The sequence below is a fragment of the Xiphophorus maculatus genome, chromosome 14 (genome assembly GCF_002775205.1).
Source record: "Xiphophorus maculatus strain JP 163 A chromosome 14, X_maculatus-5.0-male, whole genome shotgun sequence".
Lineage (NCBI taxonomy): Eukaryota > Metazoa > Chordata > Actinopteri > Cyprinodontiformes > Poeciliidae > Xiphophorus > Xiphophorus maculatus.
This window is the reverse complement of record NC_036456.1, coordinates 206359-230741: the sequence shown is the minus strand read 5'-3', so window position 1 is coordinate 230741 and position 24383 is coordinate 206359. Positions and strand designations below refer to the sequence as shown.

Sequence of the window (24383 nt, the reverse complement as noted above, 5' to 3'; positions counted from 1 at the left end):
TTTTTGTCACACCCTTAAATGTTTCAGATGATCAAATAAACTTTAATACTAGACTAAGATACCCTGTGTATGTCACAAAGAAATCAGTTATAATTGATATTTTCACCCTTCATCTCATGCGTCTCCTCCTTCCTCTGTATTAGTCCCAGCTGTTTCTCATCCTCTTGATTACCTCTGTGTGTACATATGTTCCCCACTGAAGTCTTGCGTCAACTCATGCTCTCCCTCTTTTGTGTGCTCTTATGTCTAAGTGTTTCCTTAATGGTCTTCATTAAATCATCTTTGTTCTGTATACTGTTGTCCTGTTGCATCAGTGGTGGTTTCTGATATGGGTGACATGAGCCCCTCCCTATTATTCCCCTAACCACCACATTCCTCAACTCCCCACACTCCCACCACCACCTTCCTTGGATGTCAAATCAGGTTAGTCACCCAAACACTCAGAAATGTTTCCTCAAAATCAATCAATCAATCAAATTTTATTTGTATAGCACATTTCAGCAGCAAGACATTTCAAAGTGCTTTACATCATTACAAACACAGAAACACAAAGCAACATAGAATCAATAATCAAAACAAAGCATTAAGTCAAGTTCCATTAATAAATTTGTAATTGATTACATTTCAAATACAATTCTAAACAGGTGTGTTTTTAGTTGAGATTTAAAAGAAGTCAGTGTTTCAGCTGTTTTACAGTTTTCTGGAAGTTTGTTCCAAATTTGTGGTGCATAGATGCTGAAAGCTGCTTCTCCTCGTTTGGTTCTGGTTCTGGGGATGCAGAGCAGACCAGAACCAGAACCTGAGAGGTCTGGAAGGTTGATACAACAACAGCAGATCTTTAATGTATTGTGGTGCTAAGCCATTCAGTGAAAATGCAGTTAATGTTTGCGGATATTGGAGAAAGAGCCATATTGTGATTTATAAGCAGTTTTTTTATGTTAAAAAGAGTCAAAATAAGCTTTTACAAAATAAAGAGACGCAAACTGGATGACACAGACACAGGTGACCATCACACCAACACCCACCCCACTTCAACAACTTCGCAGGGGAGGTTGAGAAGGGCGGGGTGGTGCCAAACTGGCACCAGTTCATGACTCTAGAGCACAGGTGTCCTTAAGGGTTGGTGTCCTGCAGTTTTTAGATGTGCCACAGGTACAAAACACTGGAATGAAATGGCTTAATTACCTCCTCCTTGTGTAGATAAGTTCTCCAGAGTCTTGCTAATGACCTAATTATTCTATTCAGAGGCACATCTAAAAGTTGCAGAACACCGGCCCTTGAGGACTGGAGTTTGACACCCCTGCTCAGGGGCGCCTCCAGGAATCTTGGGCCCCATGACAAAAAATTAAATTACAAAAAAAATCAAGTCTCTCTGTCTCTTCCATGAGCCCCAAATAGCATTTAGAAAAGTACTCCACTATAACAGCCAAGGAGGAGTATTTTTTATTTCATTTAAAATTGATTTGTTTCTCTGCCATTAGCATAACAACAGCAACACACCGCTAGCTACAGCTCGAGCAACGGGTGCACACGTGCTCTGTGTGGCAGTAAGCTATGCGTACACGGTTGTGAATGACTGATTTTTTTGTTTTGATTTGGGAGCGAGTATTTTTCTAAATGCTATTAGGGGCTAAGGCAGTGGTTCCCAAAGATTTTCTTCTGTCCCCTCCACCCCCCAGTGGTTCCCAAATATTTTCTGAGCACCCCCTATGGATTATAATAAAATCCGCCCCCCCCCAAAAAAAAAGAAAACAAAATCAACTGGGCACACACATCATTCAACCAGACATAAATCTATACACATATTTTGTTTTCAAACTCCACTGAAGTTTATTTCACACTACAAACCATCTTTACAGTGAAACACTTTTGTGTAACTGTTTTTTTTTTTTTTTTTCTTCCCGTGTCTACCTTGCAATAGCACCACACCCCTAGGGGGGAGCGCCCCACACTTTGGGAACCACTAGGCTAAGGAAAGAAGCAGAGGAACTTGATTTTTTCACAGATTATCTCTCTCATATTCTACTTTCAAGATAATGAGATTTTTAACAAATATGAAAATAATATGTCTTCAAGAAAGTTACATACTGCAGCTTTAACTACCCTGTTTGACTTCTTTGAGGGCATGACAGGCATTGGTAAAAATACAAGAGATGCCAAACAGCAGCTGACTGTTCTGTCAAGCAGCAGCACCTACTGTATATATTTTTCTCCTGAAGTTAGCGTCTTTATAGCCTCCTCTTGGCATTCATTAGTGAGACAGTTGGAGACAAATAAACAGAATATACAAGTGTTTGGAGATGATTGCTACCTTTAATATTATGGTGCAGGGTCATGGGACATGGTTATAAATGTTGGCAGAATCAGTACTAACAAAAATGAATTGATTATCATAACATTGTCAAAGGGTTGAAGTTATTGTCTGATGATGGTATTGACCTTCCTCTGCATGTGTGTGTGTTTCCTGGATGACTCGTCCTTCTTCTTCCTGCTGCTGAGACTGTTCTGCTGCAGCCTGTAGGTTTTCCTGGCTTGAACTCTCTCCTTCTCCAGAACCTCTGTATCGTCCAGAATTTCCAGGCCTGGGATCTGACTGATTACGTAAAGTCTGTGGGGGAAAACACCACAGGTACAATAACAATCCAACATGGACAAGATGTTTAGCTGCCAATGCATCTTTTATAATGTGGAAAGATGGGAAATGGTATAAAATTACATTGGAAGACGAGTCAGGACTTCAGGGTAGGTGTTACTGTAGCCCTGCTGAAATTTATAATAACTGGGAAAACCTTTATTTGACCATTTTCTGAAAAGTTAGGCAAGATATTTCTGACAGTTATTTCTGATTTGAGCTTTGCTAGAGTAATCTGTCCAGGAGAGGGCTCTTCATTTGCTTTGCTAAGATAGTTTGTTAGAAATGTAGTGAGAGAAAACGCCATATGTGAAACAATTCAAATTACAAAATGCATTATTGATCCCAAAGGGAAATTAAATGGCAGCCAAAATAGTTTTTTCTCTCTCAATGGTTGGATTTTTAAATGAATGATTAATAATTTTGGAGTTCTGATTGATTGAGAGGGTGGGAGGAACAAAGAACAAAAGAGGAGTGAGGACCCCTGGAACTTAAATAGCAAAAGAGGAAGAGAACAAAAGGAAAATGAAAACTAAACTTAATTGTTTTAGTTCAGAGTTTGTTAGTGTATTTAGGAATGCAGCAGGATTTCTTGAAGCTGTGTCCTGCATGAAACAGTAGCTGAAATACAGGGCTGGCCCAAGCCTCCATGGGGCCCTAATCAAAATTTGGTTTTGGAGCCCTCTAATTCTGTTAATAATGTGAACTGGCTGCAATCAGCAGTCAGATTATTAGATCATTCACACACCTGCTAAAATTATTGCATCTCTGATAGTAATGTTTACATTATATTCTATATGCATATAGAATGAAATGACATTTATTGGCTGATTTATCTGCACCAATTTCCTTAACTTTGGGGGATTGGTGATTGGCCGATGCTTACATGTGAAGCCAATCTTATCCACTGATATTATCTACCTCAGCAAAAGTTTAAAAATCAGCCTCTTCTGCTCTACAGTGAAAAGTTGACTGACAGACCGGCCCACCAGGTCATATCAGCATGTTTGCAGTTAACAATATTTACCCCACTGTAGCTAACTCAGTGACTTTCTTGCTATATTTAGCACATTTCAGACAGAAACAAATTAGTATCTGCCAAAATCAAAATCGCTAGGTCAGGCTTTTTAAAGATTGGTGATTGGCCAGAAAACTGCTATCTGTGCAGCCCAACTTAAGATGGAACACACACACACACATATTCAAGACATTCTTTGATTAAATTAAATTCTCCAATAGCTAAAAATTTAATTTATACCAGGTGAGTCTTTCTCCCCTGAGAATGAGGATTGGTACTGGACTGATTCTGTGCCTTCAAACTATTTTAATTAGAAAAGTTTCACATAACTTATAAGTTGATGCAAAAATACTGCTTGTTTTAGATACATAAATTATCAGCAGAAAACGAATATATATTGCCAACTACAGCGTAGAGTAGCTCATTGATATAGGTGCCATGTAGCCTGATGTAAAAACATTATGCTAGATAATGCCAAACACTGAGAAGTTTTAATTGTTATCAAATGTTATGAAACATGCTTTCTTGAAGCCAAAAAACCCTCAGAAACATACAGAGCCAACCATGAGCTGTTGTCTGGATGTCGTCATCGGAGCTCCACTCCAGGCGGACGCCAGGGTGACCGATATTCATTAGATGGATACTATGGGTCTTCTCCACGACACAGAGACTCATCAAATGACCAAAACATACCTCACCACAGTTCCAGTTCATATGCAAAGAATGAACACAACCCAACGGGGTTTATGTACCTGATCTGGATCGTCTGAATGCTACACACAGGGCTACAGCTCTTCAACCAGAGGTTACACTAGTCGTGGCCACTCTCCTAACCGCTATGAAAGTGACCGCCATAATCACTCTCCCAGCCCGGGGCGAGTACATTTCTGATCTCATTCACGTCCAAACCAAGCTCAGGTAAACTACAAGTAGATGACAATGAGGGTAAATTGCCACTGACTTCTCCCTAGCCCAGACAGACAATGATACCTACCATGACATAGTTACTAGTGACGTTACAAGTTTGACTGATGTAGAGAAGAGATATGTCAGTTATTATTGAGGACATTGTAAGTACATGCTTTTCTTGACACTGGGGTGGATGTTTCAGTCATTCATTAGTGAGGACTTTAGAATGACTACACCTGCTCTTCGCAAAAAACCCATTGTAAAACAGTTTATTCCTCTCACTGGTGTCACAAGTGATCCCCTTGACTCTGTAAGCTCCATTTATGTGACTGCAAAAATTAAAAGCTAATATGTTAGTCAACGTTATCTTTTATGTGCATTACTTTGCAACATGTGATGTGCTTGTTTTCTTTGTTTTGGCAACTTTAGCTATATGAAGACCCATTTTAGCCTAAGGACACAAGGTGGGGAGTGAGGTGGACAAATGTGGCTAATGAAGACATGCTACAGGTGTGGACGGTGCTAAGCCATGAGAGAAAGAAATCCCTGTTTGACCAAAGAGGAAGAAGCAGATGAAATATTTCCCAAGAAAATTAGGTAAGTCATTTATGTGTTACTGTTTTCGGCTTATGGTGGAGAAATGAACATTCAATGAACGAGCAACAGATCTGGTTGACATTCCTGCTGTCAGCATGCCAATTGCACGCTCCCTCAATGCTTGCGACATCTGTGGCATTTTGCTATGAGACAAAACTGCACATTTCAGAGTGGCCTTTTATTGTGGGCAGTATAAGGTACACCTGTGCACTAATCATGATGTCAGATCAGCATCTTGATGTCGCACACCTATTAGGTGGGATGGATTATCTCAGCAAAGCAGAAGTGCTCACTATCAAACATTTAGACAGATTTGTGGACAACATTTGAAAGAAATGGTAATATCGTTTATCTGGAATAAATTTTAGACCTTTGAGTCCATCTCATGAAAAATGGGAGCAAAAACAAAAGTGTTGCATTTATATTTTTGTTGAGTGTATATATGCATGATGTTGCTATGTTTGGTCACGTTTATGTAATTGATGTACTCATTCAGTGGCTAACATCACATGAAGTGATGGCTAGCTGGCAATTAATCAGCGTTTCTCTACCATCCATCTATCCATCCATCCATCTTCTTCCGCTTATCCAGGGTCGGGTCGCGGGGGTAGCAGCTTCAGAAGGGAGGCCCAGACTTCCCTCTCCCCGGCCACTTCTTCCAGCTCTTCCCGAGGCGTTCGCAGGCCAGCCGAGAGACATAGTCCCTCCAGCGTGTCCTGGGTCTTCCCCGGGGCCTCCTTCCGGTGGGATGTGCCCGGAACACCTCACCAGGGAGGCGTCCAGGAGGCATCCTGACCAGATGCCCGATCCACCTCAACTGGCTCCTCTCGATGTGAAGGAGCAGCGGCTCTACTCTGAGTCCCTCCTGAATGACTGAGCTTCTCACCCTATCTCTAAGGGAGAGCCCAGACACCCTACAGAGAAAACCCATTTCGGTCACTTGTATCTGCGATCTCGTTCTATCGGTCATGACCCAAAGCTCATGACCATAGATGAGGGTGGGAACGTAGATCGACTGGTAAATCGAGAGCTTCGCTTTTTGACTCAGCTCTGGGTAATCTGAACTGTCGTTCAGCCCGTAAGCACAAACGACAGTCAGGACCTGTCCCTCCACCCGTAGGCGGGGGGAGGCTACCCTCTCATTCACCGGGGTAAACCCCAATGTACAGGCGCCGAGATGGGGAGCAACAAGTATGCCCACTCCTGCCCGACGCCTCTCACCTTGGGCAACTCCAGAGTGGAAGTATGTCCAGCCCCTCTCAAGAAGACTGGTTCAAGAACCAGAGCCATGTGTCGAGGTGAGACCGACTATTTCTAGCCGGAACCTCTCGACCTCACACACTAGCTCTGGCTCCTTCCCCACCAGAGAGGTGACATTCCACGTCCCAAGAGCCAGCTTCTGCAACCGAGGATCGGACCGCCAGGGTCCCCTCCCTCGGCCGCCACCCATCACACAATGCACCCAAACCCTTTGGCCCCTCTCACGGGTGGTGGGCCCAAGGGAGGGGGGGTCCATGTTTCCTCTTTGGGCTCCATGGGTAAAAGCCCGGCCACCAGGTGCTCGCCATCGTGCCCCCATCCAGGCCTGGCTCCAGAGTGGAGCCCCGGTGACCCGCGTCCGGGCGAGGGAACACGAAGTCCAATGGTGCCATTCATCATTGGGGTCTTTGGGCTGCGCTTTGTCTGGTCCCTCACCTAGGACCTGTCTGCCTTGGGTGACCCTGCCAGGGGCATGAAGCCCCAGACAGCATAGCTCCTAGGATCATTGGGGCACTCAAACCCCTCCACCACGATAAGGTGGCAGCCCAAGGAGAGGCGTTTCTCTACCATTTGCACCATTTTCTGCTTGTTCCATACTTGTGTCAAAAAATTGAATTGAGGTGGTCATTGCATTTGCAAAAAAAAACCCATTTAAACAAAATAATTTTATGTTTCAAAGGCAAACGTGATAAAATCATGTCAGATAAACAAATGTATTCAAGCTGCGATAACGTGATTCAATTTAGTCAGATTGAGCTCCCGCTGAAGAGGGTCTAGCGACATCAGGAGATCATGCGAGATGCTAGCGAGATTATGCAAGATCACACGACATAACTGTTTTGTGCCTGGGAAAACTTCAAGGTGGTTTTAGTTACACATTAAACTATAGATATTTGTTCTTCTCTGCAGGGTACTATTGGCACTGAAGAACTGCACTGTAACAAATGTCTGTAAAAACTACAGCATGAAAATACAGTAAGAGGGCTGGGTTTTGAAAATGCAGCTTTTTATTATGATCTGAAATGCGTATGGAAAGTACATGGGACATGATTGGACCGCTGGATCACGTGCGGAAATTTACACCTGTACTGTAAATTTGTAATGTACAGTTGAATTGTGGGATTTTTACCGGCTGGAGGCGACGTTCAAGGGCTACACGGCGGGGCCAACAATGACTTTCACCGAGTAAATACTTTTGAAAAAAACATTATATTGCAGTTTTGTGTTTGTGTACGAAAATATATTATTGAGCTACTCTCGCTTGTTTGCTAAAGTTAACTTCGGTTATTTCTTAGCTAACATTATGTGCTTTTTAGGTCACCTAATGGCTATATATAGAGAGATGGCTATATTCTGGTCTTTTTGTGGAAGTTGTTTGAGGGTAGGATGTCTCAACTGTTTTTTTTTTTATATATTTTCTCTCGCACATAGGACTGTCAACGTTAACGCGTTAGCGGACGCGATTAACCTGAACATTTCAATGTGTTAATATTACATAACGCAGATCAATCAAACCTTCTGGTTTGACATCAGCGCCTCTCTCCGGAGTGTTATCTAGTTCACAGCAACATGTTACACACAGGGAGCTACGAACAGCGAAATACTTTTTCCGCGACAGCTGACAGCAACAAGAGTTGAACAGTTTCAACTTTCTTGTGTTGGGTTGTGAATGACGTAAACTCACAAACGAACGAGGTAATTAGTCCAACGTTTAGAAACTACAGCGGCTGTAATGCGCCACAGCAAAGTTAAACAAAGGTAAAATAACCCGAACAGGTGATCAACTCAAAACCACTCGTACCTTTTTACTCTCTCTCTCTTTGTAGCTTAAGCTCACCTGTTACCGTGGCAACCGCCTGCGCCCCGCCAACGATTACGTTAAAAACATAACATTCAGTCCGTTACGATATCAAGTTTCCAGGCTTGATATTTATTTCTCGATTATTAATCAGCGCTTCCCTGAACACAGCGATGGTTGACTGACTAGCTGTACTTGGTGCTAGAGTGGCTAACAGGAGTAACAGTTTAGTCCAAAGCTTTTTCTGCTCAAATAAAATCTTTAGTGTATGTCAGGTACAGTACACATTGCATATTGATCTGTTTAGCTAACGTAAGACTGTGTAACAGACAGGCTTCAAGGTGTACAAGTTGTATCAGTTCTGCCATTATGCTGTACTTGGCTAACGGGAAGCTAAGTGTGTTTGTGAGACGGCCACGCACGTGACCACGTAGAATGGGCATCAGCCAATGAAAAGCGGCCCCTCTGGTAAGGTCCATTGCTTGGATTTTAAATTGTTGGAGTACAGCAAGAGGGGTTTGCACAGCTGTGTGCATATTTATATTTCAAGCTTACAAAGTTAGGCATAGTGATTAATTGTGATTAATCAGCTAGTGCCAGATTCAGCTATGGGCAACCGCCCAGGGCAGCATCTTGTGGGGGTGACAAGACCGACCCCTCACCCCTCTCACCGCCCAGATACTCCAATTGTCTGTGTCTCACTGTAACTTTCATCCTTCTGTCCATAGACTAATGGATGACATAGTGAGATATTGCCATCTCACTGTATCTGCCAACCTTAGGTTTACAGATAGAGGCACAGACGTTACAGAAGGTGTCTCTGTCTGCAAACATAGTATATGGATAGAGACAGAGGAATGTATCTGTCTATGGAAATGTCTCTGTGTACCTGAGTATTAAGTAAAAATTAAAACTAATATCACTGAGCATTGTTATTTTTCAGGAAACAGCATCAAGGGCACAAGCGGGTCCAGCAACTCCTTTTGCCACCTAGAGTATTGTTTCATAGGTGAGAACTATGAGAACTATTTTTAGTAATGCCTTTACAAAACATATTTGGTAATTCACAGGCATCTAATCTAAAAATGTAATATGTACTTAAAAACAAAAGGGTAATTTTAAACGGTCCCCCATCTGTTTCTAGGCGATTCATAGGCCTCAACCCAGAAAGTGGAACAAAAGCTGCAAATGCAAAAGTGACATCAACCAACAAGACGACTTATGCTAAACACTAGGACAACAGTGAACCTGTATGTCTCCATTCTCCTCCTTCATGAACCAGTGGAAATTTTAAAATGGTAAAATTACACATTTACACACAATCAGTTCTCTTACTTTATCTTTCTCCCTGTCTGTCATTTTCTCTGCCTGTCCCTGTATCTGTCCTGTCCATTTCTAATAGACAGACCGGAGGACAGCTACAATGAAGGAAGGTCAGAGAGTGTCTTTCCTTTTCATCCTGTCCGTCTTTACCTGACATAAATGCAGTTAGGAAACTTTGACATTTGGGTACTTTTGTTTTAGTAAAGATTATTTAATTAATTGTATTCAATGCCATATTATCATGATTGTAAATGTATCAGTTATGTTTTTAGATCCGAGTATTTTTCACTTTGGTTGCAATACTTTGACTTCTGTGTAGCAAGCAAACATTGCTGTTGCATAATACTATATTTTGTTTTGCTTCAGTTTGTCAGATTTAAATTGACAATAAAATCAAGTGATTTTAAAATATAGATGTATGTTTTTTAAATTAAAAAATGAAACATTTTTTGAGAGTTTGGTAAATTAAGTTGCAAGTTCACAGTTAAACTTTTAAAAGCTAGCAAAGTGCAGTTTCATGAACTACTGTAAAATGACAACTTTTTGTAATTCTACTACAGGACTACTGTAATTTTATTATGATAAAAATGTGATGAAATCACAGTAACCATGTTATATAATTACTGCGCTGTTTTAAAGAAATTACAGTAATATAGCAATTACAGGAAAAACTGTAATAAAATCACAGTCAAATTGTAATAGAATTACAGTAAGGCTACTGTAAAGTTACTGTAATTTCTTTATCGTAAAAATTACAGTAACTGGCTGGAAACCCTGCTGCCAGTAAGTTACTGTAAATTCTACAGTGACTTATTTTACAGTGTGTGGTAGGCTGAACTATTTTGAAATTTCTTGTTACTAATTAAACACCGACTTTGAAGGTTTTGTTTAAACTATTAATTTAAACTAGCTTAAATGCATGTTCAAATGGGTTGTCATATGGCAAGAGTTAATACCTTTTGTAGTAAAGTGCCTGCACTGCACATGTAAAAGAAAATGGATAACAATTTTGAAAATACAGTTCTGTTGTACCTTTTCTAATTGTTGAGTTTTCTTTCTACCCTTTCACCCAGTCCTGTCTTAAAACACTTAATTTAATTGCACTTAAAAAAATGTCTTTGAAATAACATAATTAAATCATGGAAAGGATTTCCACACGATTAAATAGCTTTCTTTCAGCATGAAGCATGTTTGTTGAGCTAACTTAATTTTCATGAGTTGGATCAACTTAATTAAGTAGTGTGAAGGTACCACTGTAAAATAAGTTGGTTTCAACTAAAGTTGCATTCATTTTAATCAAGAAAAGTCAATTATTTGGTCCAAAACATTGCAAACTACTTGGGCTGGCTAACTAATTTGCAATGTTAGCAAATTTACTATATTGGGTCCAAATATACAGTAGTAAATAAGTTGAATCAACCTTAAAAATTTAAGTTGAGCCAACACATTTGCTTTAAATTGGAATAACCTTAATAAATTAAATTGAACTAACACATTTGCTTTAAAATGGAGTAACAGAATTACATGGTGTTGAAATAAAGCAAAGTAATCATGTGGAAATCCTTTCCATGATTTTTTTATGTTAATCCGAAAAGTTATTTTTTTCAGTGAGATGGAAAACTAGCTAGAGCATTTCCACAGACTAAGTTAACATGAGTGGAGCTCCAAGGAGAGGCAAAGTGAAAATGATAGAAAAAGGAGAGCAAGGAAAAGCCAAAAACTGGACGCACATTTTGTTCCTCGCCTTGGAGATGAACCAGACTTTTTTGTTGGCAGCGATTCAGACCTGTCAAAACTTCCAGCCCAGCGAAGGAGCAGGACTAGTTACAGGTAGCAACTATGACATTATTCACAAAGTTTGAGTTAACTGTAGACTGATTGTAAATTGTATCAGTCCAGCCATCTAGCTTACATCTCCTTTTCTCCCTTGTCGGTGGTACAGCGGTGATGTCAGGGACTGAAGGCTGAGTTATAGTCGCGCTTTGGACAGTCAGGGGCGCTGCCAGGGAACTTGGGCCCTATGACAAAAAATTTAATTGGGCCCCCTGCTGTTACAATTTTAAACGCATGCAACTGCCTTGCTTTCCTGTCATGACAGTTTGTTATGAGGCAGATAATCTGTGAAAACATGAATCTCCTCCAGCTCCTCCCTGACCTACTACTGACCGCTAAAGATTGTGATTTACAGCGCTAAAATCCACCTCCTGCCTCTGATTGGTTGTTTCTAGAGAGCACTGGGAGAAGGCAGAGGAATGAAATTATTCTCAGATAATCTCTCAATTTATTGACAGTCTTAACAAATGTGTACTTTTGTTAATAAAAGTTGCATATTGCAGCTTTAATTTCACTTAGGAGGGGACGGGTCAGGAGGGAGGTGGCAACAGATATCTGTAATTTAAATGCAAGTTAAGGCAGGACTATCTGGACTGACAAGAGGCTGTTTTTATAAAGATTGTTTGAATTTATGTCACTAATAAATATATTGTTTTACTGTGTAATTGTAAAAAGAGCAGCGAAACAGGAAAAATCTACATAGACTCCCTGGAAGGATGCTAACTAGCTTGTCACTGAACACAGTGTTGCTCACCTTTTTCACTGAGACAGGGAGGAGGGATTAATCTGATATCGGGGTCAGAGCTGTTTTTGTTATGTTATAAATTAGCTGTTTTTGTTGCCTCCCTAATGTTATTATTCTTTCCTGATGTGTGGATAAATTGCAGCCTAGAAAGCAATTTAAAAGGAATGAAACAAAAAATAGGCCAATATTTTATCATTTAATATATAAGTGAGCCAAAGAGCCACTTCCGCCAGCCGCTAGAACAGCCTATGGGCTGCAGGTCTGAGGCATTTTGTTAGCATGTTTTCCTTCATTCTCATAGCTTGATAGGAAGTCAGGTTATCCAAACTGGCAACCCACGTTAATAAAATAATAGTGAAATAACATTGACCACAAAACACTGTATTTATAAAAGATATCAACATTTTTCCTACATAGAAAGCCCTAACAAACTAATGTAGAAAAAAAAAGATTTATCTTCACAATATTTATTTATTTACCAATAAATCAGTATGATTTGTTCTTTAAATTGCCATTTATATTTTTTGGTTTCAGGAGATTGAAGGATGGAGAGACACTAATATGTGGTTCTTCTAGGTTCGCAGTGTTCCTCTCCTGATCCATTCTGTCTGATAATTAGTGCCGTTCCTCTATTACTGATCATGTCATGCATGCTCAAACAGCTGTTAAATACAGAAAATGCCGACTAGAAAAAAATGTCCCCACATCGTTTTGGCGCTCCTTCTAGTGCAGCGCTCCTATGCATTACATACAGTGCATACCCACTTTTTGCTCCACTGGGTACCACTTAAATATATAAATATGTTGGTAGATTTTTCCCCTCCTTCTTTAAATGCTAGTGAAATGGAGGCAAACAGTCTGTAGCTAAGCTAACTATCCTAAATGGTTGATAATCTCACACAGTCTAACCACCTCTCTTGGAGAAAAACTGGGCTACAATTGACACTCTGGTCTTTTTTCTCTCTATCCTTTTGAAAATCTGACTATTATTTTTCTTGGCAGCATAGTAACTGCCACAGGTTTTTGTCTTCTCTGACTGCTGCTGAACACCGTCACCGTCAAGCGCACCAAGCAGGAACGAACCATTTCATGCCAATCGGGAGGGGGTGGGGGGCTCAGTGCAAATATGGGTGTGCATTTTGGTCTTTGAGTGGTAACATTTATTTTTTACTGATAAAAACAATTTAAAGAACACAATAATTGATCATTTGTAATTGACAGGGCCCCATTTTTTTTCTATTTCTATGAAGAAAAAAACAAAATTATTTTGTGGAGGGCCTCCTGTCAGTCAGGGGTCCTTGCAATTGTCCTAACTTTCCCCCCCTTTACCGCGCCCCTGCTTCGGGTTGAGCACGTTTTTGAGCAAAGGCAGCAGTATGGCGTTTATAGTTAAGGTTTACATTGGAGCCGCCTGAAAGAGCTAGCTGCTCCAGGGTCTCAGTTGAAATTGATAGTGTCAAAGTGATCCGATTGCTTTCCGTGGTTCTGAAGTGATTTGAATTTGGGTTGTTTCATCATTAGTGACCAGTAGCCTGATGTTTCTGTTGTTCTCTTGGTTTGAGCGCCGAACATCTGACATGGTGTACTTTATGTCAGATGGATTTCAGAATGACATAGTCGCTCTCTGTAGTGGTGAAACTTGTAGGTTGTTTTTCTATGGTGTAGCTAAACATTTGGTGTCACTTATAGATCTTCTCTTGCAGATTGTTTGTTGAACATGCTATTTAAAGCACGTGTTATTTATCAAATGCCCACAATCTGAACAAAAAAGGAAAACCCACCGGTAATCTATATATTGGGACAGACTTCCTCCATTGAAGTAGCTAGGTGCAGCCTCGTTGTTCATCATACTGAGGACCCTAGAGTTGGAAGGGAACACAATCATCAGAGAACAGAAGATGCTCCACCTCACCTGCCTGCACATCCTGAAAAAATGGCTAACTTGATGTTGGGGAACTTTTGCCAAATTTCCTCCACAAACACGGGTAGGTTATTGATCTTGTTCTTGTTGATGCACATGGCGGTGATACTTGGCATGTAGGGGAACTTGACATGAGATGTGTAGTTGTTGGAGTCTAGAATCAGAGTGCTGAGCTTCTCCAGCCGCCCCAACAGAGCCGGGTTCCAGTAAAGATTGAGTCAAAGAGAAAACACTAAAAGGAAGTTCATCACTTGCAATCTAAAAATTAATCCTGTAAATTTACAGTAAAATACCAGCAGTTACAGATGCCAGTATTCTTCTGTAAATGCACAGTAGCTGTACCGTAATTTATTCTGACAGTAGATTACCATTAAAGTAAGTACAGTATTGATACTGTGAAAGGACGGTAAAATAATGGTGTTTGTAGCTGCCAATATTTTACCATCCTTTCACAGTAGCTGTACCGTTATTTATTTTGACAGTACATTACCATTACAGCGAGCACAGTATTGATACTATGAAAGAACGGTAAAATCTATTTTACCGTTTACCTTCAGTCAGAATAAATTACGGTACAGCTACTGTGCATTTACAGTAGGATACTGGCGTCTGTAGCTGCCAGTATTTTACTGAAAATTTACATTTTAAATCCTGTAATTACTTTTTAAAGTAGTTTTCTGTAAACGCAAATACTACGGTGGCCGACAGGTGCAAACATGCAGCAAACACGAGAAAAACAAATACAATAAAAAAGAGATGCAATCAAAAAAACCCTCAAATAATATGCAGCAAACAAAAAAGAGATGCAAACAAAAAAATAGTTGAAAACGAAAGTGCTCCAGACTACTACAACAGTTGTGTCCGAATTCAGGGTTTGCATCCTTTCAAGCTTATTCTTTCAAGGGCTTGAGAAATGGCCCGGTCTACGGAAGAGGGGTCCTTCGAAGGCCACGAATATTGACGACCAGAAGAGAGAAGCTGTAACCTTCAGCTAGCTGCCTAGCCTCCAACTACAGAGTTGGAATAACATCAACTATGTAGGAAAACTAACACTCCTATCTATCTTTTAATTAGACTAGTGTTCAATTAACACTGTATTTTTAACATCCAACACTAGAAGTCTAACACTTTTGATTTTGCTCTGTAGATTTTGATTCATTCCCTAAAATATTGATTATAGAAAGTAATTTTTTCTTTCTGTTTAATATTGACTTTAAATGCTGATTCTCTAAGATGCAAATACAAGTAAAATATCTTGCCTAGGAAAAATACTGTATTGTACAATTATTTTGCGATAGTGTACTGCCAGTCGTCAATCTTGATTGTGACAACATTAGACATCAAATTTAACAATATTCTACCGTATTTTATAATATAATGTTACTACTAGAATTCTGCTGTAAATTTACAGAAATTTCTAAGAGTATAGTTCACTAAGTGATGAATTGCTGGCAAAACATAAAATCATCAATCATAGTGGTCAATCACAGATAGACTCTTACCAAGGTAACGGTATCATCCACGGTTCACATGCAGACCAGAAATGACTATGTAATTGATTTGATCTGCAACAACAGGAATCTATCTATCCATCCGTCCATCCTTATATCCTTATATCTGTCCATCCAAGGAGGTCAAGGAACTGCTGAGGGAGAGGAACAGCGCAGACACAGAGAAATAGCAGATCCCCTTTTCAGCCACAGGGATCTAACACAGGTACGGACACAGGGACCTGTATAGCTGCGCCAAGGCAAACTACAAGCAGAGGATTGAGGATGAATTCAGCAGCAACAACACCTGTCCTCAGCACTGAGAACCAGCTCTCCACAAGGCTGTGTGCTAAGCCCTCTGCGCTGCACCCTCTATTCCCATGACTATAGCCCTGCTCCCCTGAACAATACCATCATAAAGTTTGCGGATGATACCACGGTGGTGGGGCCGATCTCTGGAGGAGATGAAACCGCATACAGAGTGGAAGTGGAATGACTGTCTGTCTGGTGCACCAACAACAATTTCTGTTTTAACACCTTCAAGTCGAAGGAACTGATTGTCAATTTTATGAGGTATAATCTGGACATTCAGCCCATCATTATAAATAGGGAGAGGGTGGAGATGGTGCAAAATTTCAGTTTCCTGGGCAGCTACATCAGTGAAGAACTGACCTGGAATGCTAACTCCACTTCCACCCTGAAGAAGTCCTAGCAGAGAACAGATCAACAGAAAAGGATACTCATCCAAGATATTGTAACTCAGGTCCAGCACCTTGAGCGTGTCTGTCTGCATCAGTATGCTGTCATATGGGATCTCTGTCAGGCCCTGATAGGCAAAAGAAAGCCAGTGGAAACCCAAGGCTTGGTTGACCTGCTTGTGCTCAGCTGCGGTCTGTAGCTCCATGACATAAGAACTCCACTTTGTAACTTCTGCTGCTTCTTCCCTCTGGAAAGATCACTCCATGACCAGCCTCAACAAGAAACAGAACATGGAATAGTTAACATTCATCATTGAGCACAGGAATGACATGCAAACCTACATTGTATTTTATTGATATGTGTTTTGGTATTTTATCAAATCTGTTACTGTAACCCTTTCAGACCAATAGATATCCTTTACCATGGTAAAATGGATAATAGACAACCTCTTCCCACAAATCCGGTATTAGCACATTCTAAATTAGTATGGAAAGAGATGCATAAAATATGTGGGATGTCACATTTTAAACAGTTGTATTCCTCATTGTGGTTTAATCCATTACAATGGCTTATAAAGGGAATACGTATCGTCAATGTTTTGTATACAGATGGAGTTTTTATGTCTTTTTCAGATGTCATGATCAAAAATAATATAACTTAAGACAATTTCTGGAAATACCTACAAATTAGAGACTGTATTACCAAAGTCAATTTCATACATAAGGATAATCCAGGAGTTTATGTGCTCAAGTAGAATCAAATATAAGGCATAAACATTTTATAAATTATTTAATAGTATGCAAAAGGATGTATGTAAAAGTCTGGGGATTGTCTGGCAGACCTTGGCTGCATTTTTATTGATGACCATGGACGGAAATCCCAGGTGGGTCAGTAGGGTCTGGACCCCCCAATCTTCGAAAAGTCTAGAATTGTCCCTCCCCCAGAAAATCATATGAAACCTTTGTATTTAAACAATATCAATATGAAAAGGCGAAAGAAACAAAGAATGAAATAAATCTGCCATTCATCAAAGAAAAAAATAAGAATGAATTTGTAGGTCCACCTCCGCCATTGTTAGAACATTGGTTCAGTCCAAAGTTTACAGGAGCAACAGCAGTGCTGTAAACGTCAGAGCCACTGAAGTGAGGCTGTGGTTCTGCAGCACTTACTTTCACTGCTCAATAGGAAGAAACACATTAACAGTAAAAATCAGACTGCAGTTCATTATTTTATTACTTTGGCTGAATCATGATGAATCAATACCAGCAAAACTGACTACATTGCTTTGATAGACAAACTTTTTTGTTGAACGTAGCAAATACTGTATCTCAATTATATAAGAGTTATCCCTTTACCTCTTATGTTAAAGAGAAGAGTTTGAAAAGGGAGGGACTAAGTACTACAATTAGCTGACAGCTCGCTGTGTGGGAGCCGAGGCCAGAGAGATAGAGAAAAACAGAAATGTATGCTTTTATTTCTTAACATCTTCAAAATAGAGTCTCTAAAACGACACACACACAAAAATAATCTGGATATTTTTCTATAAAAACTCTGGTGCTTTGAGCATTAAGTTTAAGTTATGATACTTCCCAGATCTTTGCTATTTCTACCAACTTATAGATTCTCAGCCATCCAGGACATGGTAAAACTAAAAAAGATTTAAACATAAAGCAACTTATAATTTAAATAACACATAATTTATATTGAGAGCCACTACAATAAATCAATATTTATGGGGAATTTTATCAAGTGGAGTTATTCATTAAAACTTGTTTTTATTAGCCTTAAATTTTTGTAAAGGTGTACCAGCGATTATATCTGTGCCACTGAACCAAGCTCATATCTAAACATTAAAATTTTAGTTTGACTTTTATTTTTCTCATTTTCCTTACTGAGAGAAATACACGTTTGTGCATTACCACTCACTAGTCATTTTTGGTCTTGCAGCTTGAACACATTAAAAACCTTTTAAACCACGTTTTACGATACATTTCACTGTGACTTTGCCAACCCCTTCAAAATTGCTCTTAAAAATTGTCCCTGTCCCTCCCAATAGTGAAATTGGATTCCCTCCCTTGGTGATGATGAATGGTTGAGAATACTGTCAAATAATGGGAAATATACTAAAGTATCTAGAGGAAAATTTACGCACTATAAGATGGTACATAGACTTTATTTCACCCCATCCATCCTTCATAGAATGGGTCTTCTCACCAACAACCTATGCTGGAAATGCAAAACGGAATCGGGAACCTTTATACATGCGATCTGGAAATGTAAATGCATATCTCAATTCTGGAAAACAGTATGGGCTCTTTGCACCTGCCGCGCTGATGTCACAACCGCATGCGCAAATGTGGCTCTTTTTTTCCGCTTTGAGTTACCATGACAGCTAGAAAAGACAAAGTTGTATTTCAGACGAAAATAAAACAATACTATGAACATTGCTGTCTTCCTAATATAATGGGCTTTTAAGTTTTCATGGATTTCCAAGCGGTCCTGAATTAAGAAGACGGTGGCTTGTGAATATTCGTGGCTACCAGTTAAAGCTAACGCCGCACAGCAAAGTTTACAGCCTTCACTTCACTCCGGATCAACTTCTTCAGCCTAAAGAAGAAGGTAAAGGAGCTTCCTGTGTTATTTCCATGGAACCACTTTTGTATTGAGCCTGAATGATCGAGTTTATGGGAAGGAGAGAGCAGACCAGAGCCAGACAACCGACCAACTGATCTGCCTGTAAACACCGTGCTGCTTCACAAGAAACATGCAAAACTAATAAAGCGAAGTAACACGGAGACCTTAAGGAACACGGCTATATTTTTCTAAAAGCAACAACTTTGAACCTGAACCGTCAGCTGAACTAGAACTCTGACACCAGAGCTGCTCTACTGTTAAGCTATGGGCTTGTTGTTCCTCAGGCTTCAGAAGCAAAAAGCCTGAACCGTAAAATCCCCCGTTACTTGGTCTCTGACACTAACGACAATAAACGCACGTAATATACTTGAAAATAAGGTAAAAAACATTGTCTGTTAGAATGGATGAAAAATGTTTAGATACTTAAATGGCACATTTTTAGCTTATGTTTTAGGTATCTGTGTATAACGAGGCGAACATCTTAAAACCTTTCTCCAGCTTACTTGTCGGGGCTTCGGATCAATGTTCATCATTAATTGTTACCATGGACAAGCCCTGCAAATACCGAGTGTAAAGAGCCTTTTTCGATAGATCGGAAAAGATTGAGCCGCTTTTCCCCGAACGCGGAAGCTGAGGTGCAAAGAGCCCATTAGAACACATTGGAAAGTGGATAGGTGTGGTGATACCCATGTCACCAAGACTATACTTTTTGGGGGACCAAACAGTAATGCCTAATATATCAAAACACCAAAGCACTGTGGTGCAGGTGGGGACTGTCATGGCTGCCAGAATAATCCTCAGACTATGAAAATCTTTAACTGTTCCAAATGTTAAAAGCTGGTTGGAATTAATGTTGGAAATAGAACTATGGAAAATGAACTAATGCTGGACAAACTACAGTATATTATGACATAGAAGACTTGAAAAATGCTGGGATGAAAAAAGTACTTCTATTCTAAATCCTGGAACTGTTTCCTCTCCTGCAATAATGAGACAAGTAAACTCCTTTAATGAACTGCTGAAAAATACTGACGAGTGACTACTTCTGTTTACTGTGGTTGTTTCTACTATCATCAAAGATATTTAATCTTCTGTGAAGCTTTTATTGATTTGATATGAGCTGAGCTGGTTGTTTTGTTTTACTTTGTTTTATTTATGATTTGTTTTGTTTTGAGAGGGTGTGAGGAGAGTTAGAAGAGGTTATATATACATATGTATTCTGAAACAATAAAAACATTAATAAAAAAAAATCTGTTACTTTAGATAATTATTATATGAAGACTACGGAAAGAGCTTTGGTAGAGTAATACACAAACGGAAAGGCATCTTGCAGATCAAAGTCGATGGGTATATTGGACGCTTAAATAAAAGCAGAAGCTGAGGCGCTGGAAGAAACAAGTGGAGCCTACATTCTAGATTAGATTAGATCAACGTTATTGTCCCCTAGCGTCAATTTGCTTTGCAGACAGAAAGAACAATATTGCAGATAAATACATTAAAAATTACAATAATAGTACACCAGAACATCCATATAGCACACAGTTCAAACATATACCACCATAATTTGTTTGGACTTCTCAGTTTCTGCCTGAAAACTTGCTAAGGTTAGTGGTTGGGGCGCAAGGGTGGCCTTCCAGCTGCACACCGTGCAGGAAATGTAAAAATATTACTGGGTAATTATGTTACTGGAAGACCTTAGCAATGCTAAAACACAGTCTTAAGAAAAACAAACCAAAAAATACAGTTAAAATAAATATAATTTCTTTTCACATCTGTTAAATCCCAATTATGTAATTAGCCAGTGAATCTAAAAACACATTTAGAACTGAACTAAATAAATTAACTAGGCAGCTTCTTAAGGCCCTCAGATCTTCAAGGGCCTCATAATTTCTAACATTTTAACACAGACCATTGATATTGAATTTTAACATTTGTTTAGTCAGAATGACAATGTTATTAAATTAGATTTAATGGTTTCAGGAGGGATAGATTAAAAGATTTTAAATTATTTAACATTTCAATTTACGATTTTAAGGAGCTGGCAAATTTACTTTGTAAAAAGTGCAAAGAACAATCTTGAGTTAGTTAGCAACAGTTTGATGTTGCTATAGTAACAGAAGTTTGTTTGTTCACAAATATATTTGTCTGCTTGTTCACAAATATATTTGTGAATACATATTTGTTATCTCAGCAATTTACAATTACCTCAAACCTTGCTTTAGTGTTGGACAATTAAGCTAGAGCTCCTCTCCCATATTCCATTAAATCAATGTTGAAATGCTGTTAGTGGTGCTGATGTTCTTAGCAGACTGAGGGGACCCTAAATCAAATTGTGCTCAAGGCCTCATGCAATCTTGGACTGGCCCTGCATTAGGAGCTAAATCTGCTGCACTGCGCATCCCACTGCTGGATACAGAGAAATATACGAGGAGACTCAACTTATGGGAATTTAGAGAACAAGCTTTTCCATTTCTTGACTGTTAATTTTGTAAGCTCCACAGAGAACACTTTGTTTAGTTGCCGGAGCTTTAAGGAACAAGTTTTCCTGAGTGCATAACAGCAACTACCAGATAGACGAAGCATTTGATATGGCACAGTCTGAAAGCATTGTAGAGCTGCAAAAAATAAATAATAAAAACAGCATGCTCCATGACTACAAGGCGAGCACTACAGCCCTTCTATGCGCTGATCAATCGGCGCACCACTGAGGAACACATACATAAACTTTATCAATGCAAACACGGACATGCGCTGGGCTAGATGGCGTAAGATGTAAACACAGCTGTCCAGGAAACTGAAATTTGGCACCATCTCCACTCTCTCCCCATTTATAACTCTGGGCTGAATGTCTGGTTTATACCCCCTAAAGTCAACAATCAGTTCCTTCGACTTGAAGGTGTTAAAACGGAGGTTGTTGTTGTTGGTGCACCATATAGTCATTCCACCTCCACTCTGTACACAATCTCATCTCCTCCAAAGATGAACCCCACCACCGTGGTATCATCAGTAAACTTTATGATGGTCTTGTTTGTTTGGGTGGGGCTATAGTCATGGGAGTAGAAGGTGTAAACTAGGGGTCTTAGCACAAAGCCTTGTGGCGGGCTCAGGGCTGAGGACAGATGGGTTCCTACTCTCACCCTCTGGGAGCGGTCTGTCAGGAAGTTCATGATCCAGCAGCAGATGTTGTGGGGGAGACCCAGATCCCCCAGGTTCCTCACCAGTCTGCTCCGAATGATGGTGCTAAAAGATGAGCGGAAGTTCAGGAAGAGCAGTTTCACATAGCTCCTTTGCTGTTCCACGTTTGTCAATGTGGTGTGATGGTGGAGGACTTTAAGCATGGTGATGGAGCTCTGAGTGAGGGACTGATTAAAGATGCTGGTAAAAATCCCAGCAGCTGATCTGCACAGACCTTCAGAACATAAATAGCTTGATTTTTGTTACTATTCATATTGATCAGATAACAAATCCTAGGTTGCAGTGTAGTAGAAGTATGAAACAATGCCATCCCCAGTTAAGCTAGCAGGCAGTTAAAGCCAGTGTTTTTGACCATTTTTGCAGGATAGTTGCAATAAACTTAGAATCATGCATTAGAGTTGTGGGGTTTGAATCTCCACAATCATGGAATTGCATAAAACATATAAAAGGTCTTTATAAAGCCTGACCTGTTGATTCCGATGTTGGCCGATACCAGTTTTTTTGTGTGTAAAGTCAGCTTGGCAACAAAGTTGCTTCTAGCAACTGTGAGGTGGCTTTTGTTATTCATGCACGTGTAGACGTGACCTGTTGGGCAGATCCATCGAACCAGCTGAGAAAATCAGTTTCACATGCAAGTATTGGCTGATATCCCAAAAGTAAGGAAATCAGGCACCAGTTTATCAGTGCAGCAAAACTATCAAGGAATAAGCTGGTGATCTGTGTATTTGTCAGCATGATGAAGGACAATGGAACAACGTAGAAGTGATAATAAAGTTGATCAAAGATTAGAACACAAAACTGTGCTCAAGAATCTTCCCAGATCATAACTTCCTCTGAGTACATGTGGTCACGTGTTAAAAAGCAGGTGGAGAAACAGAAGCCAATATATTGATAACTCTAAAATCTAAGAACAGAAGAATGCATCACCATCCAGAAGCTCATATGCATTTATTTTTATATTCAATCAAAAACAAGTTTCAGTATCTCAAAGAAAAAAGGAAAAAATCTAGAAAATCCATTTGCAGCTTTGACTTCACAATATTTACTTTACATTCAGATCATTACGGATGTCCAGGCTTATTCAAGACATAGGATTAGATTAGATGTACTGTTGTTAATAATATTATTCAAATATCAGTTAGCACAAAATATAATTTAAAAGTATGTATTAACCTGATTTTTTTTGTCTTATTTATGGCACAAAAAACTATTTCAGTTACCTAATGCTTTAAATTTAGATCAAGTACACTATGGATACATATTTTGTCAGTTTTGTGTGGACTCACCGAGGCGAGGATGACATGTTGGATCTGTTCAGTGCCTGAGAAAGCCTGAGAACGGCTCCCAGCCCTTATAACAGGGTTTCTTTCATGCTCTGCTGGGAGATCACATGATGGAGATAATCACATTACTGCTTACCCGTGTGGTTCAAACCCACTGGCCCTGATCTAAATAATGCAGCCTGGGCTTGGACAGCAACCGAGAATCAATTAAACAGACTTTAAAAAGTGCTCTTTGGTGGGAATTCTATAAATTCTGCTCATATGTACAAAGTACAATTTGAGTTATTTTCACTTGGCCATTTTAATGAAACAAAAGCAAAGAATTTGACCATTAAATTACAGTTCATAATTATGGGAACATAATTAAACTCGGATGAAGTCAAGAATATATACACAATAAAAGTAAAATATGAAGAATAAAAAATGTTCAGAGGTGAAATGTTCTGTTGCAGTGTGGAAAAATTTCCAACTGTTTTCACACCATCAGAAAACCAAAAGTCATTAAATACTTGAATACTTTCATTGGTTAAATAAAGTACAGTGTTCTAAAGTTGCTTTAGAGCTACAATAAATCATAAAATCATAAAAGCAGGCCATAAAATAGACCCCGGTGGTCCTCGGTGACGGGCTATGTCCTGAGCATCAATAGCAGCTTATTTCGCTGCGCCAAGTCGTCCTCAAAGTTTAACTGAGCACACGAAGCGATGAGCTCTGCTCTTCTTGCAGTCTCTAATTTGCCACTTGGAGTTCCTCCACACCAGCACACACTTCCTGTTTCTCTTCATTTTGGAGTGAGAGGGGGTCTTCCTCCAGTTAGTATAGCTGACAGGCTCACCGCCTGCCCACTCCCACCATCCTTCACGCTCCCTGCTGTTCAGACCTTAAATGATACAATAGACCTTTTTATTTAAAAATAACAAGAATTGGTCAAAGTGCTGCGCAGCTTATCATAAGACAACAAAACACACAAAAAGCATCAGTTCAGTCACGCTGAAAGCGAATATGACTTTTTAAACATATTTTAAGGGTTCATTCGCACCAACCCT

General features: G+C 39.6%; 2 protein-coding genes and 1 long non-coding RNA gene across 7 annotated transcripts in view; 1 reads left to right on the top strand and 2 right to left on the bottom strand.

Annotated features, from left to right (window-relative positions):
* Nucleotides 1-1880: 1880 nt before the first annotated feature.
* On the bottom strand, nucleotides 1881-23419 carry LOC102222065 (leucine-rich melanocyte differentiation-associated protein-like). Of its 2 annotated transcripts, XM_023346865.1 has the most exons (5): nucleotides 23341-23419; nucleotides 16267-16497; nucleotides 14058-14240; nucleotides 13897-13974; nucleotides 1881-2608 (listed from the first exon to the last, which is right to left on the bottom strand). In XM_023346865.1, exons 2-5 carry the CDS (start codon nucleotides 16428-16430, stop codon nucleotides 2416-2418), a joined length of 618 nt encoding a protein of 205 aa, XP_023202633.1. In that variant the 5' UTR covers nucleotides 16431-16497; nucleotides 23341-23419; the 3' UTR covers nucleotides 1881-2415. The 2 variants fall into 2 exon arrangements, with proteins under 2 accessions (XP_023202633.1, XP_023202634.1); XM_023346866.1 differs by lacking the exon at nucleotides 13897-13974 and having other exon boundaries at nucleotides 14028-14240.
* Nucleotides 3958-9873, top strand: LOC111611158. Its single transcript, XR_002753919.1, has 3 exons — nucleotides 3958-5156; nucleotides 9158-9223; nucleotides 9359-9873. It is a non-coding gene; the product is annotated as an uncharacterized LOC111611158 (long non-coding RNA).
* The window catches only part of frem1 (FRAS1 related extracellular matrix 1), a 74461-nt gene continuing 73070 nt past the window's right edge, over nucleotides 22993-24383 (bottom strand). For all 4 annotated transcript variants that reach the window (XM_023346849.1, XM_023346850.1, XM_023346852.1 and 1 more), the window contains one exon: nucleotides 22993-24217. In XM_023346849.1, coding sequence (XP_023202617.1) covers nucleotides 24015-24217 — 203 coding nt within the window. In that variant the 3' untranslated portion in view covers nucleotides 22993-24014. The remainder of the gene's footprint in view (nucleotides 24218-24383) is intronic.

Bases quoted from the DNA above. Each gene is read 5' to 3' on its own strand.
- LOC102222065 (XM_023346865.1), bottom strand. From the start codon at position 16,430: ATGGAGCTACAGACCGCAGCTGAGCACAAGCAGGTCAACCAAGCCTTG. The intron at 13,975-14,057 runs GTTAGCCATTTT...TTCCAACTCTAG, and splicing joins CAAAAGTTCCCCAACATCAA to GGTCCTCAGTATGATGAACA. The intron at 2,609-13,896 runs GTGGGTTTTCCT...TTTCCCCCACAG, and splicing joins TCCCAATATATAGATTACCG to ACTTTACGTAATCAGTCAGA.